The 14,040-nt window shown below is 60.6% G+C and overlaps 2 protein-coding genes across 4 annotated transcripts in view; one reads left to right on the top strand and one right to left on the bottom strand.

The window, feature by feature from the left end:
• Positions 1-11,485, top strand: part of SNPH (syntaphilin) — a 12,698-nt gene extending 1,213 nt beyond the window's left edge. The window contains exons 3-6 of one of the 3 annotated variants that reach the window (XM_021527353.3): positions 5,527-5,603; positions 6,461-6,562; positions 8,072-8,221; positions 9,035-11,485. In XM_021527353.3, coding sequence (XP_021383028.2) covers positions 5,560-5,603; positions 6,461-6,562; positions 8,072-8,221; positions 9,035-10,172 — 1,434 coding nt within the window. In that variant the 5' untranslated portion in view covers positions 5,527-5,559 and the 3' untranslated portion in view covers positions 10,173-11,485. Of the gene's footprint in view, positions 1-5,526; positions 5,915-6,361; positions 6,563-8,071; positions 8,222-9,034 lie in introns of all 3 variants that reach the window. The other 2 variants (XM_077787004.1, XM_031506559.2) reach the window with 2 other exon arrangements.
• Positions 11,473-14,040, bottom strand: SDCBP2 (syndecan binding protein 2). The gene is made up of 8 exons (XM_077787085.1): positions 13,735-14,040; positions 13,491-13,615; positions 13,192-13,318; positions 12,862-13,023; positions 12,452-12,627; positions 12,213-12,384; positions 11,996-12,087; positions 11,473-11,912 (listed from the first exon to the last, which is right to left on the bottom strand). Exons 1-8 carry the CDS (start codon positions 13,786-13,788, stop codon positions 11,858-11,860), a joined length of 963 nt encoding a protein of 320 aa, XP_077643211.1. The 5' UTR covers positions 13,789-14,040; the 3' UTR covers positions 11,473-11,857.

Genomic DNA, 14,040 nt, shown 5'->3' with positions numbered 1-14,040 from the left:
TATTTAATGGCTTCATGCTCCATCTCCAAAGGGACACAGGAACACCCAAGCGGGTTGATGAGTCGGGTGCTCTGTTGTCTCCTCCCCACAAGGTCAGCGCTGTGGCTGTCACACAGAACCCACTGCTGGGTGCCTGTTCTGCTTAAAAATCCCAGTGTTTCCACCTCCTCTGGGCAACAGGCACGTTGTGCTATGACCGTGTTCCAGAAGATGCAAATCCTGGTGTCCAGGGTCCCAGGGTGGGGGTCAGAGGGGCAGTGCCTGTGCTCCCATTTGGAAGTGCTGCAGCGGGCTGAGGCAGGAGATGTGTGTGGTTAAATTAGGCCATTCCAGCGGTGTGGAGACCAGGGCTAATCCCCCGGCACCGCCGTCATTCCCAGCCCTGGCTCAAGGTGGATGGTGGCTAGGGGAGACCTGCTTCCGCCGCGCCGAGCCACGGAGGGGAGGCGGAGCTGTTGCACTGGAAGCTGGGGTTGTCTTCCAGGTTTTTGCCTTTGTATCTCAAAGGAGTGGGCTGTTCCTTCTGCCTCACACAGCTCAGAGCACCTCTGCAGGATGGGCTGTGCAGTGGGATGGCACCTCCATCCCATCCTGCTGACATTCCTGGCTTGGGGTGACACCACAGGGTCTGCATCCTGGGTGTCCCACTCCTGTTCTCATGCTGCTACAGCGCTTGTCATGGAGCTCTTTTCCCATTTCCCTTTGGCTCCAGAGTCCCCAGTGAGAGCCCAGCCTTTGCCCTCTGGTCAAGCACCTTATTTTTAACTAATGAGGGCTGGGAATTGCCACCTCTCCATTTGGAGTTGCAGCCAGGTCAGCTGGAAAAATGATGAGCTGCATAACCCGAGCTTTCCAAATGGTGTCTGTTTTCCTGTAATCTCTGGATGTCAACTCAGCGTTTTATAACAAACAGGAGAATAAAAGGAGATGCTCCTGCCTTTTGGAATGGGATACAGCCTCTCTTAGCAGCATTGATTTTTCTGGTGGTGTTGCATAAACACTCCCTGGGGTTTGTCTCTGCTTGTGCCCCCAGCACTCGGCTCTGCCCTGAGCTGGATTTAGTGGTGGCTTGGGCAGTCCTGGGTAAGGAGTTGGATTTGAAGGTATTAAAGGTATTTTCCTACCTAAATGGGTCTGTGACTCCATGATCTCCCTCTGCCTGGGACCCAGGTGAAGCTTGGGGATGAACCCATCTGCATTGGAGCAGAGGCTCCCAGTCTCTGGAGATATTGCCACATCCTTGTAATCTTCTTGGAGCAAAAGCAAAGCAATCCCTGTATCCCAAAAATCCCCTATGGCAGGAGGAGGACATAGGCATGGATGTTTGTCCCCAGCTGCACAGGTGGTGGCCCCGGTGCTGACCCCCTCCTGCACCAGGACTTCTGCCACCCCTGGCTGCTGAATCCTGCTCTTTCCCATTGTGACCCAGCTGTATCCCAGTCCCTTTTCCAGTGCAAGCAGCCCTGGCCTTGCCACTGTCCAGGAGCAAGGGCTCTGCCCCACATCAGCTGCTGGTTGTTGGCCACATCCAGCACTTTGCTTTTTTGTAGAGTGTAGAAAAGCAGAGCCGGTGTCAGGAAGGCAGGGTAGGTCCTTGAGAGCCCTTCTTGTCCCCTGGGAAAACAGAACTGTGGCTTCCCTCTCTGTGTTCCCTCTGCTTTTAATCTTGTTCATCCTGGGAGGCTGAAGATCTCCCAGGGGACCCATGGGGACACCATGGCTCCTCTCCCAGGTCTCTGCAGTGGGTGAAGCTGCTCTCAGACGCTTGGGCTCCGTGCCACCATTGCAAAAGATCCCTCACACAGGATGTGCCAAGGGAAACACAGGAATCCAGCAGCAGGCAGGATGATGGGAGCCTCGACAAAGGAAGCAGCGAGCGAGAAATCCAGGGAAATGTGGCAGCTGCTGGCACAGCAGTGTTGTGCTGAGGGTTGGCACTGGCAGTGAGCTGCAGGCTCTCACACCTTCTCCCATGTTCCCCGTGGGGATGGGGTGAGCTGGAAGCAGCTGGATCCCTCTGAATCCCACAGAAGCTGAGCTTTGGAAGCTGATGGGAGCAAACTCTTGAGCCTGCAGCCATGAAACCCTCAGAGGAACCATTGGAGGCTTCACTGAGCCAGTGATGAGGGTTTCTTCAGAGGTTCTGTGTCCCTGTTTCCCATGTGAGAAACATCTAGGAAGGGCCATGCCTGCCCAGCCTAATTTGTCCATTACTGGTGCAGCCAGGAGATCCAGCAAGGAGTGGGGAGTGGCAGGATTTGAGGCAAAGAAGCATCTCTGTGGGGCAGTGATCCAGCTGAGCCTGGGGAAATCTTCCTGTGGGGCACCGGCCTGAGCCCCCACTCTGTCACTGCTCTGTCACTGCTCTGCCATCCATCACTGTCCCAGCGTGATCAGCAGTTCAACAGGAGCTGGGGACCCACCAGAAGATGAGCCCTGTGGTGTCACCCCCCCCGGGGCAGTGGCAGTGTAGGGACTTGTCCTGATTCTGCATCCCAGCCATTTGTGGTGGATCTGCTGCAGCTCCAGCTGTTTCCTTATCAAGGCCCATTGCTTTTATTTATCAGGAATTCTCCAGGCTAATTCCAGCGCATGGAACAAACCCTGGTTTGTGCTGTTTGTAAAAGCTCTGCCCTTCTGCTCCACACGAGGAGTTTGGCTGTCGGCAGCACCAGCTACACGCTGGTCTTTGCAATGGGCAGTGGCCACCCTGCTCAGCCCTCGAGCTGCATTTTAGGGGATTTGCAGGGTGCTGGACCACAGGCAGGTGGTTTGCAGGACAATCTCTGGATCTGGTGTAAGTTGGAGTGTCAGACCCTGGCCCATGCTGGCATTCCCAGGCAGGAGGGGCAGACACAGGTCTGTGCTGAGCAGGGTCCTACTGCTCCCCAGTATGGAGACAAGGCAGTGCCCCCCAAATCACCTTTGTCTTGGTCCCCTGCTGTGCAGACAGGCTGAGAGAGCTGGTAGAGAACAGAAGGCTCTGATGAGACCTCAAGAGCCTCCTCCAGTGCCTAAAGGGGTTCTGAGAGAGCTGGAAAGAGGCTTTGGACAAGGACACAGAGTGGCAAGACACAGGGAATGGTTTCCCGCTGCCAGAGGGCAGAGTTAGATGGGATATTTGGAAAAAAATCTTCTCTGTGAGGGTGGTGAGGCCCTGGCACAGGTTGCCCAGAGAAGCTGTGGATGCCCCATCCTTGGAAATGTTCAAAGCCAGCTTGGACAGGGATTTGAACGACCTGGGAGAGTGGAAGGTGTCCCTGCCCATGGAAGAGGGCTGGAATGAGAATGGTCTTCAAGGTCCCTTCCAACCCAACCCATTCTGTCTTTTTAAGCCCCTGCTATGGGCAGAGTTGCCACCCACTAGACCAGGGTTAATCCTGGATTTCCCCTTGTTTTCCTGGAGGGGCTCCATTGGTGCTGCAACTCCTCATCCTGGTCCATTTGATGGGAGTAATTCTGAGTGCAGATCTGTGATTTCCCCTGCCTTTAGTAGCCATGTACCACGTGGGAAGGTGTGTGTTCAGCTTTGGTGCTGGATCTGCCCACCCTCCCTGTCCTGGGCTACCTGTGGGCACAGTGAGGCCTCCTGGGGAAGACCAAAGTGACCCATTGATCCTTTGGGAATAATGACAATTTATTATCACTGCTTAAATCCCAGACACCCTGGGTGCTGTGGGAGGCATCAAGGCTTGGCGTGGGCACCAGGCAAGTCTGCAGCAGTGGGAGGAGGAGGAGGAGGAGGAGGAGGAAATGAGGTCCCCAGACATGAGGCCAAATCCAGGTGTCCCCACAGAGCCATTCCAGGCTGCGGTGCTGGCAGCAGTGCCTGGGGTGTGGTGTGGGGTGCTCTCAGGAGCCCCATGTGCTGGACACACACGTGTGCTGGTGTCAGGGGGGCACAGAGGGACCCCTGCACAGAGCAGTGTGGCACGAGGGTGACCTTGACATGAGTGGGGAAGATCCAGGTACAGCTGAGCTGATGATGGGCACCCCTGGGATAATACCATTTCCCACTGGACTGCAGGGCAGAGAGTGAGGAATCAACCCTCTCAAATCTCCCTAAATCCCTGCTCAGGAGCTGTTGGAGTCCAGGCTGTGCTGCAGCCCCGTGTGGCGCTGCTGGAGGGTGACAGAGAGTCCTGGAGGATGCTCCTGCCAGCCCGAGGCCACGCCGGCTCCTGGGGGATGCTGATTCACGCTGCTGCAGTAGCAGAGCTTGCTGCCCACTTGGGAGCAGTGATCCAGCAGGACAGAACTCTGCCTTCCCCTGCTCAGGTCATCTCCAGGCAAATCCATCCCAGGTGGGAGCAGCAGGATGCCCAAATCAATCTTGCAGCGTCCCAGGGGTGCTGGCACCCCTCTGTCATGGGGCACTGTTCCTGCTGGGACCTGGGACTTCACAGCATCAATGCTCTGGGATTTTTGGGGATCAGGGAGTAGCAAATCCTGGACAGAAGGAGGGACCTGAGCTGGCCAGGGTGGGCTTTGAGGTATTCTGGGAAAAAAAAAATAACCTGGGGGTGCAAATGTAGAAGGCTGCACTGGAGTGAGCTGGATGTGCCCCCCTTCCTGTTCTGCCTCCCCTGTTGTCCCACTCCTTGCACTCCCCTGGAGCAGGGCCAGCAGCCTGGAGTGTTTCCTGTCACCCATCGATCCTCTGTTGGCAGGTCCCATCTCCTGCATTGCTCTGCCAAAATCTGAGATAAATGCTGGCATTGTGAACAGGCCTGGGGATGGGGGGGCCCCCGTGCTGCCCCCATCCCCGTCGGTCTCTGGCAGTCTGGGAGCACAGTGGGGGTCCCAGTGTTGCCATGGGATGCCCGGCAGGATGTGGATGCTGAGCAGATGCTTCCCTTGCTCCCTCACACCCTGCGTGTGCCCGAGGTGCTGCGAGCCTCTGGATCTGGCCTATTTATTTACAGGAAAGCTGGCTCTGTGTTTCCCTAGGGATTAGCAGCTGCTGCCTCATCATGCAGGGATCTGTTCTTCCTCACCTGATTTCACTGCTGAATGGGGGATTTGCATTTAATTAAGGAAAAGCAGGCACCCAGCCCACTGCAGGGAGAGCTGCCTGCCCGGGGAGCTCCATGGCTGGGTCAGGGCTCTTGTACCATCTCTGCCCCCAGAAATGCCCCCACTGCAGGCACTCTGTGTCCCTGTGGCATTACCCTGCTTCCTGACAGGGATGGGGATCTGGGAGCAGGGGGGAGCTTGTCCCATGATGAGAAAAGAGGCTCCAGACCATGGGCAGGCACCTGCTCTGCTTCTGATCTGCCTTTCAAATTAAGAACACCCTTGCCCTGTGCCCACAGGATCCTGGTGGGATCACAGGCATGCAGCATTTTTGGGCTATGGGAGACAAGTGGGAAGCACGGCCCAGATGTGCTTCCTCATCTGTCCCTGTACTGGTGGCCCTGGGGACTATACTGATACCCTGGTGCCGGGGCTCACCCCACAGGGGCCCCATCTCATCAGGGCCATTTTCCTGTCTTCACCTGCTCTCTCTGTTGCCTTCACCCGCAGTTGCCTGTGCCCAGGAGCCGTGGCACCGCGGCCATGTCCGTGCCGGGGAGCAGACGCGCCTCCACGGGATCCCGAAGGTGAATATGCTTCAGCCTCTGGCCTCGGGACTGGACACCAGCGCCTGCAGCCGGGATGAGACGATCCCCACGATCCCCACACCTCCACCAGCAGCTGCCACTTCGCAGCACGAGCCCCCAGCCCAGCTTTCGGGGGTTTGCATGGCACTGCCCGCTGCACAGCACTTCCCTGGCCGTGCATGCAGCTCCCCGAGTGCTGCACGCCCTGTCCCTCTGTCCGTCTGTGCCACAGCCAGGACCGACCCCTCCGTCCGTCCAGGCGAAGGCAGGCAGTGGTGGAGAGCACTGGGTTGGGGCAGTGAAACTGGGAGGTATGTTAGCCCTTGGAAAATGTCTCCTTGAGCTGAGTGGTAAAGACAGAAAAAGAGAGAAAAAGCATTTGTTCCCCTCCCAATGTCTCCGTGACCTGGACTGCCGTTATGGAGGGGCAGGTTCAGCGTGGGCAGGGAGAAGAGGCAGAGCTGCCCGTGTCTAGGTGATGCTCTGGCAGATATGGCTCGAGCTATGCTGGGACCACGCTCCCAGGGGACTCTTATGGGGCTCCCAAAGGCCTTCCAAGGGGATCGCAGGGGCTCCCAAGGTCCTCAGGGTGCAAGGATGCTGTGCCAGCATCCATGGGCTGCCACGCCAGGGAAGGGGGAGCGGGTGGACATCCCCCCCAGCCAGCCTTTGTGCTCGTCGCCATGTCCGTGCAATTTTGATCCCTGCTGTTTGTTTTGTCCTTTTGTCTTGTGTGTTCTCGGTGTGGTGGTTGGCAGTCGCGGGGTTTATGGACGGAGTGGCTTTGCCTCCTTCTTTAAGTCTTCAGCGCCCTCAGCCACTCGGCCTGAGACACAGCCTCTTCTCCCTGCCTCCAGGCGCCCCTCGCCCCCCGGGAGGGACACCTACGGCACCTCCTCGCTGAGCAGCAGCAGCAATTCTGGCTCCTGCAAGGGCAGCGACAGCAGCCCCACCCCAAGGTAACCCATCACCCGTGGCCCCAGGGCGGCTGCTGGGTGCCCCCGGGCAGGGGTGGCAGTCCCGGTGCTGCCGGTGCCCGGCGGGGACAGGAGCGCAGGGGCCGCTGGAGCGAGGCTTGGTGGCTGGGGAGCTGGAGCTGGCGGAGCTGCTGGTGTGTCTCCAGAGACCCTCACCACCCTCCTCCCCCAAACCTCTCTGTTGCTGTGTCGTCTCCCTCCCTGTCCCCCCGCCTGCCACCCAGGGGTCCCTGTCCTCTTCCCTCCGTCCTGCTGTGGCTGTGGCTTGCACGCTGCACGCTCCCTCCCGCCACTCCCGCATTCCAAGGAGCACCCGGATCCCTCCAGATCAAAAGCACGAGGGCAAGAGCTTCGCTTCCATCCCCTTGTGTTGCTCGGCAAAGGTTTGGCAAGAGCTGGTGGCCCCTTGGCTTCTCAGCAGGGAGCTTGGGGTGTGTTCGGGGCACAAACAGCCGAGCTGTGGGATGGGCGCCAGCCCCAGCCCTGCAGGCACAGCAGCCCGAGGTGCACTGCTCATCACCTCCCTGTCCCCTGCCCCCTGCCAGCTCCCAGAGGTGGAATCATTCTGGGAGGATCTGAGGTGACATGGTGAGCAGGTCCCATGCGTGCTGCGGCCAGGGACAGTGGCCTTCCCGCTGCCATGGGGCATTCCAAGGCATGGATGCTTCTCACACAATGCTTCTGGACATGGCTAAAGGCTGCTGGGCTGATGGACACCATGCAGGGGAGCTTTGGGATGCCTCCTTTCCATTCACAGGGAGTTTGGTCCCCCCACTGCCATGCCAGAGCCACTCTTGCAGCTCCCAGCTCTCCATGTGCCTCCCAGCTTGGCCATGTAGCCCTGTCCCTGTCCAGCCCCTGCTCTCTGCACTGTCCCAGGCTTGGGCCAGAGATGTCACTTCATCTGCCCCAGTGCCAGTGGTGGCATAAGGAGAGTCCAGTGTGCTGCTGGCCCAGCCCAGAGCAGATGCTGGATTTCCTGGCTTGCTCTCCATGGGCAGGACAGCCACTAACTCCAGACCTGCTCCATCCCAAACCCTTCCATTCCCCATCTTGTGCCTCCATCTCTGGGGGCCCGATCCCACCCTGGGGTCTCCATCGACATCAGTTGTTTCTAGGAAAGTCACTCTGGGCACACAGAGACCTTGGTGGCCCTGGGTCTGCTCATGGCCCAGCAAAGTCCCCAGCACCACAGAGCACTCAGCACTGACAGCAGCACTGGTGTCCAGGAGCTGCACCCACCCTCCTGCCAGAGGCACAGCACCAAAGACACCCAACCTGGCTATCCTGCCAGAGGCACAGCACCAAAGACACCCACACTGCCCCTCTCGCCAGGGCACGGCACCCTCATGCACCCACCCTGCTCCTCCTGCTCTCAGGGCTCTTTTGAGACATATTATGGGGCTGCAGCCCTAGAGCAGGCCTTAGAACCCTGGGTCAAGCCTGTGCTGACCCTGGCACTGGCAGTGGGTGACATCTGTGTCCCTGCAGGCGCTCGTCCAAGTACAACCTCTGCAGTGACAACCATGGGATAAAGCCACCGACGCCGGAGCAGTACCTGACACCCCTGCAGCAGAAGGAGGTCTGCATCCGGCACCTGAAGGCTCGCCTGAAGGACACACAGGAGCGGCTGCAGGACAGGTGAGCTCATGGGAACGGTGCCAGCACCAGCCATCGCCACCTGCTGTGGCAGCTCCTGGCTGGGACTGGTCCTTCTGGGTTCTCAGTCCCCAGCATGGCACCTTGTCCTCATGCTTGTGCCCAGGGACCGAGGTCACAGCTGTATCACGGCACTGGTGGCATGTGGGATCTGGCACTGCTGCCTGTCCCACCTGGGAGCTGCAGATCTGGGGGCTCGAGAGCCCCATGTTGCACCTGCAGTGGCTGCGTTCCCCCCTCACCCTGTTTAAGTCCCTGCCGTGCTTTTGCTGAATTTCAGCGTCAGAGGGTGGCTAATCCCCATCTGCTCCTCTCAGGCTTAGGCACGGCCCCACTGCCGTGCCAGCTGCCACGTGCCTGCCTGGGGCACCTGCCCACCCCACGCAGCCCTCGGGAGACCTGGGTGCTTCAGCCTCTCGGGGAGAAGGCTGAGTGACACTTGCAGGGATCCCTGAGCTCCCACTGCTCCAAACAGGCCCTGAACATCAGTTCTGAGAGTCCCCGAGTATCACCCCTGAGGGTCCCTCAGCATTCATCCTTGGGGTCCCTGAGTTTCACTTCTGAGGATCCCTCAGCATCACTCCTAGGGGTCCTGAACATTGCTCCTGAGGCTCCCTAAGCAACACTCGGAGGCTCCCTGAGCATCACTCCTGAGGGTCCCTAAATCACTGATCCATCCCTTGGTCCCAGCTGGGAGCGTTACTGGGTGGTCTGGTTGCCAGTGCTGGGCACACGAGGACAGGGCTGTCCCTGCAGCCCCCTCAGCGCCGCGGTGGTGCCCTTCTGTCTCCGCAGGGATGCTGAGATCGAGGACCTGAAGACGCAGCTGTCACGGATGCAGGAGGACTGGATCGAGGAGGAGTGCCACCGCGTGGAGGCCCAGCTGGCGCTCAAAGAGGCTCGCAAGGAGATCAAGCAGCTGAAGCAGGTCATCGACACAGTGAAGAACAACCTCCTGGAGAAGGACAAAGGCCTCCAAAAGTATTTCGTGGACATTAACATCCAGAACAAGAAGCTGGAGACGCTGCTGCACAGCATGGAGGTGGCCCAGAACGGAGCGCTGAAGGAGGAGGGCGCCGGGGAGTCAGCCGGGGGGTCCCCGGCCCGATCCCTGACCCGCAGCTCCACCTACACCAAGCTGAGCGACCAGGGAGCTGGGGACCGCAACGTGGGGGGCTCGCAGACCATCTCGCTGGACGAGGGGGCCGACAGCGGCTTCGTGGGGATGGAGGAGGCTCCGGGCCACACGGACCCGCTGGAGGTGGGGGGCGAGCCCGGCACCCGCCTGCCCCCCAGCAACACCTACGAGAAGGTGCTGGGACTGCGGAGCAGCGCGGAGGCAGGGGTGCAGGCCAGCTGCATGCAGGAGCGGGCCATCCAGACGGACTTCGTGCCCTGCCAGCCCGACCTGGACACCATCCTAGAGAAGGTGATGAAGTCCCAGGCCTGCAGCTTGGGCAGCCCCACCTCCGCCTGGGTCTCTGAAATGGAAGACACGATGCCCGTCCCCGAGCTCGCCAACCCCAGCGGGACCACGGACCTGACGGCGGCCGAGCCCGACACCGCCGCCGCGGCCGCCGGTGCCGAGGGGAGCGTCCCCTGCAACCCGGCGGTGCGGCAGCCCCCCAGCGCCAACCCCTCCGTGGCCATCGCCTGCGTGGCAGAGGAGGAGCTGATGGAGGTGACCGGCTGCGAGACCAACCCTTCCAAGAGCTACTGGAGCCGCCACTTCATCGTGGATCTGCTGGCGGTGGTGGTGCCGGCGGTGCCCACGGTGGCCTGGCTGTGCCGCTCGCAGCGGCGGCAGGGCCAGCCCATCTACAACATCAGCTCGCTGCTGCGGGGCTGCTGCACCGTCGCCCTGCACTCCATCCGCAGGATGGGCTGTCGCCCCGTCGCCAGCCCCGGCCCCGGAGGCTCTGCCCAGCCCTGACCCCTCCGACGCCCTCCACCCGCCCCCACGGACCCGACTGCTGATTGTAAAGCCCCGGCGTGGCACCGGCGGGTGGGAAGGGGCCGAGGGGTCTGTGGGTGCATCCAGGTGTGCTGCCCTCCCCCCAGCTCCTGGAGGAGGGAAGGAACCGTTGTTGGAAGATGGGTGTTGGCACCCAGCGACACCCCCCGCCGATGGACACCCCTGCCTGTGCCTCTGGCTGCGGGGGCTGCGGGGCTGCACCCGCCACGGGGGCTCTCCCTCCATCGCACTTCCTTTTTGTTCGTCGCCGGCTCATCCCCGGGCTCGGCCGGTGATGGCGAGGAGCCGCTGGCAGCGTGGAGCGCTGGGGATGCAGCGGTTCCGTGCTCCAGGTGCAGTGTCTGTCTGTGGGCAGGGGGATGGGGGTTCCTGTCCAGACACAGGGGTCAGCTCCGGAGCGGTTCATGCCAGCCCCCCATTCCCTAGGAGATGCCTCCCCACACTGGGATGGAACTGGGCTGCAGCTCACGCACGGAGCCCCCCGAGGAAGCCGTGGGCTCTCCCTCCCTTTGCTTTGCACTATATTCACTTTTTTTTGGTACAGACTGAAGCCTGGCTGTTGGGACTCTGGCTGCCGGGGGGCAGGACCGGGGGCTGCTGCAGTTCTGCCAGCGATGCCGGTGATCCCCCCATGTGCTGGAGCTCGGATGCCTTTGCTGGGGTGCGGGTAGAGCCAAGCCCTTTGCTGCCCCGGCCCACCCAAACCCCCGCTTTGCTGGCGGCCTCCGGAAAAATGCCTTTTTTTTGTTGTTGTTGAAACACAAAGACAGCAAGGATTGCTCAGCGGGGCTGTCGGGGCGCGGGACTTGGGGCTCCCCCGGGCGCGCCGCACTCCCACCCCACGAATGTCTGTGGTTTCTTCGTGACTTGAACTAACAGTGTTTCCCCCAACCCCAACCCAAGCCCACTCCCCCACCTGTGGGTGCCACCAGCCAGTTGCCCTGGCATGGTGATGCTCCACACGCCGATGTCCAGTGGTCCCCAGAGGGGCACGTGCGACATCCTGTGTGCCCCACAGTTCCCTGCATCCCCCTTCTGCTGGCTCTGCCTGTGCTGGGGGGCAGTGGGGACAGCAGCTCTGCCACCAGCACAGCACCAGGTGCCAGGGAATGGATGTGGGGAGCAGCAGTGTCCAGGCAGCCGGGGCAGATGTAAGCGGAGCTGGGATATTCGCCTCTTGTGCAATGTATTTGTGGATCTGTGTACACGTCTGTTAGGCTATCCAAAGCTTTGCCAAGTAATAAATGTAACAACTATATTTGAAAGACAAATCTATATAATATATTTTTTAAATACAGAACTGAAAAAGCTGTAACCCCCCTCTTCTTGTTTCCCCTGTCCTGTACTTGCTCTCTGTGGTGGATGTAATAAATGTCGCTGGGTCTGTGTCTGCTTCGGCTGGAGCCAGCCCTTGGCATCCGCCCTGAGGGGGGTGGCCTAAGCAGGGACACGGGGACAGTGGGATGCTGGTACAGGACATCTGCCCCATCCTTGCTGAGGAGAGGAGGAACCACCCAGCAGCCACCAGACTCTGATGGGATAAGGGGTTTTGTGCTAAAACAGCTCCTTTGGAGGTGCTGTGGGGTCCTCTCAGCAGGCCCTCTGGGCTTCCAGCATCAGCTCCCAGAACAGCAGCGATGGTGTCACAGGTCAGGGATGGAGTGGTCCATGGACGACTTCACCAGTCCTGATGAGAGCCTGATCAGAGAGAAGGGAGGTCAGTGGGGGGAACTCAGGGGTCCCCTTGGGGTGTGGGGGTCCTTGCAGCCCCACATTCTCACCGTTTGACCATGTGCTCGTAGATCACAGTGGGGATGATGGTCAGTGTCACCACATTCCCAGCCCCTGCCAGCACCTCCGTGAGCTGCTTATCCTGCAGGAGAAAGAAGGGACTCCATGGGGTGCCCAGCTTTGCTCAGTATCCCCCTCCCTCCTGGATTCTCTGGCCGCATCCTGGACTCCCCAGGCATGTCCTGCACCACCAGGGCACAGCCCTACCTTCATGCCGATGACGTTCTGGCCGTTCACCTCGCAGATGCAGTGGTGGGTGAGGAGCCCGTTGCGGGCGGCCGAGCTGTCCTTGGCCAGGGACACAATCTTCCCCTTCTTCACCACGATGCCAATGTGGCCGGTGCTGTCCTTGTGCACGGTCACGGTGCGCTGGAAAGGCCTGTGGGGAGAGCACCCTCAGTGCTGCCACCGGCACTGCCACCAGCACGGTGCCACCACCCGCTCACCTGTCCCGCACCACCATGACGATTTTTTCGGGGTTTGCCTTCTTCAGCGCGCGCTGTGCCTTGTCACTGCTCCAGCCCGCGCAGTTCTTGCCGTCAATCTGCAGCACCTGGTCCCCGAAGCGCAGCCCCACCAGCGCTGCTGGCGAGTTGGCCTTCACCAGCTGCACGAAGATGCCCTGGGGACACAGCAGAATGGTGGCACAGGGATCAGTGGCCATGCCGTGCACCAGGGTATGCCATGCCATGCCATCTGCACCCTGCTGTATGCCGTGACATTTAATGCCACACGCTGCCGTGCCATGACACGCTGCTATGGCACGCTGTGCTCTACTGTCATGCTTGTGCCATGTCACATCATGCCATGACACGGTCCCGTGCCATGCCAGCCCCATGCCATCCCGGCCCCTCACCTGGTCCACGTTCTTCAGCTGCAGCCCCGTCTTGCCCCGCTCGTCCTTGCAGAGGTGGATCTCCCGCACCCCCGGCTTGATCTCTGCCCGCCGCAGCCCCGCGCTGTTCCCGCTCAGGGGGGCGACCAGCTGGCCTGGGGAGGGCCCGACGGGGGTCAGTGCCTGCGGGGGAGCTGGGGGTCAGTGGGGACAGGGGGGACACAGGGCCCGGTGCACCTCAGCCCTTGGGAGTGCTGCATGCCTCTCTCAGGCAGGATGAGGAGCCAGAGGGATCCCCGTTATGGCACGGGGAGCCACATGGGGCAGGGAGCTGCCAGCCCAGACACCTACGGTGCTGTCCTCGGTGCGCAGGTTCTTCTGGATCTCCTCGCTGGAGAGCGCCAGCCCCATGTAGTTCTCCAGCTCGGCTAGGTTGGGGTACAGCACAGGAGGCTCTGAGGGACGTACCAAGGGTGGTCTCAGCTCCCGGGGCCCACAACCCACAGCCATTGCCCCCTCCATCCCAGGAGCCCCCTGGGACCATGGCCCAGTAAAAAGAGACCCCAGAATCCCATCCCCAACCCATGCACTGAGTTGTGGGGGGGTCTCAGCTGAGCCACTCGCCCCTTCCCCAAATTGAGCATCATTGCCGACCCAGACAGCCCCTACACAGCGTGAGCTGATCATGTCCCTCCTTACCAGTGCCTGAGGTGAGCTTTGGCTTCTCTGTGACCACTGTGGTGGCAGGGGTCCTCACCCCGGCTGCTGCCTGCGCCTGCCAAGAGACAGGGTGCTCAGTGCTGTGCCCCCCACCCTGGGGACCCTCTGGTGAGACCCCACAGGGACCCATTGGGGTCTGCTCACCCCCTGTCACACTGCTGAATTGGCACTGACCTGCAGGACCTGGTGGCCCTTCATGTCCTCCAGGGAGGGGTAGAGTGTTGCCATCGTTGCTGCTGTCTGGGGACAGGGACAGGGAGGTTCAAGGACTGAGTTGCCTCTCTCCAAGCATCCCTCCCAGCCCGTGTACCGGAGATGGGCTGTCACCTGGAGTTTCCAGTGTGACTCAAGGCTATGTCACCAGGGTCACCACCACCGCCACTTCCTGGTGGCTGGGACATGGATGGCTGTGTGCCGGGCAGCTCCTGCTCCCCATATCCACCTGCCCCACAGAGCATTCCCAACACCACCCAGACAGGG

Source organism: Lonchura striata, chromosome 17 (genome assembly GCF_046129695.1).
Source record: "Lonchura striata isolate bLonStr1 chromosome 17, bLonStr1.mat, whole genome shotgun sequence".
In the NCBI taxonomy this organism is placed as follows: Eukaryota; Metazoa; Chordata; class Aves; order Passeriformes; family Estrildidae; genus Lonchura; species Lonchura striata.
This window is presented reverse-complemented; position numbering and strand designations above follow the sequence as displayed.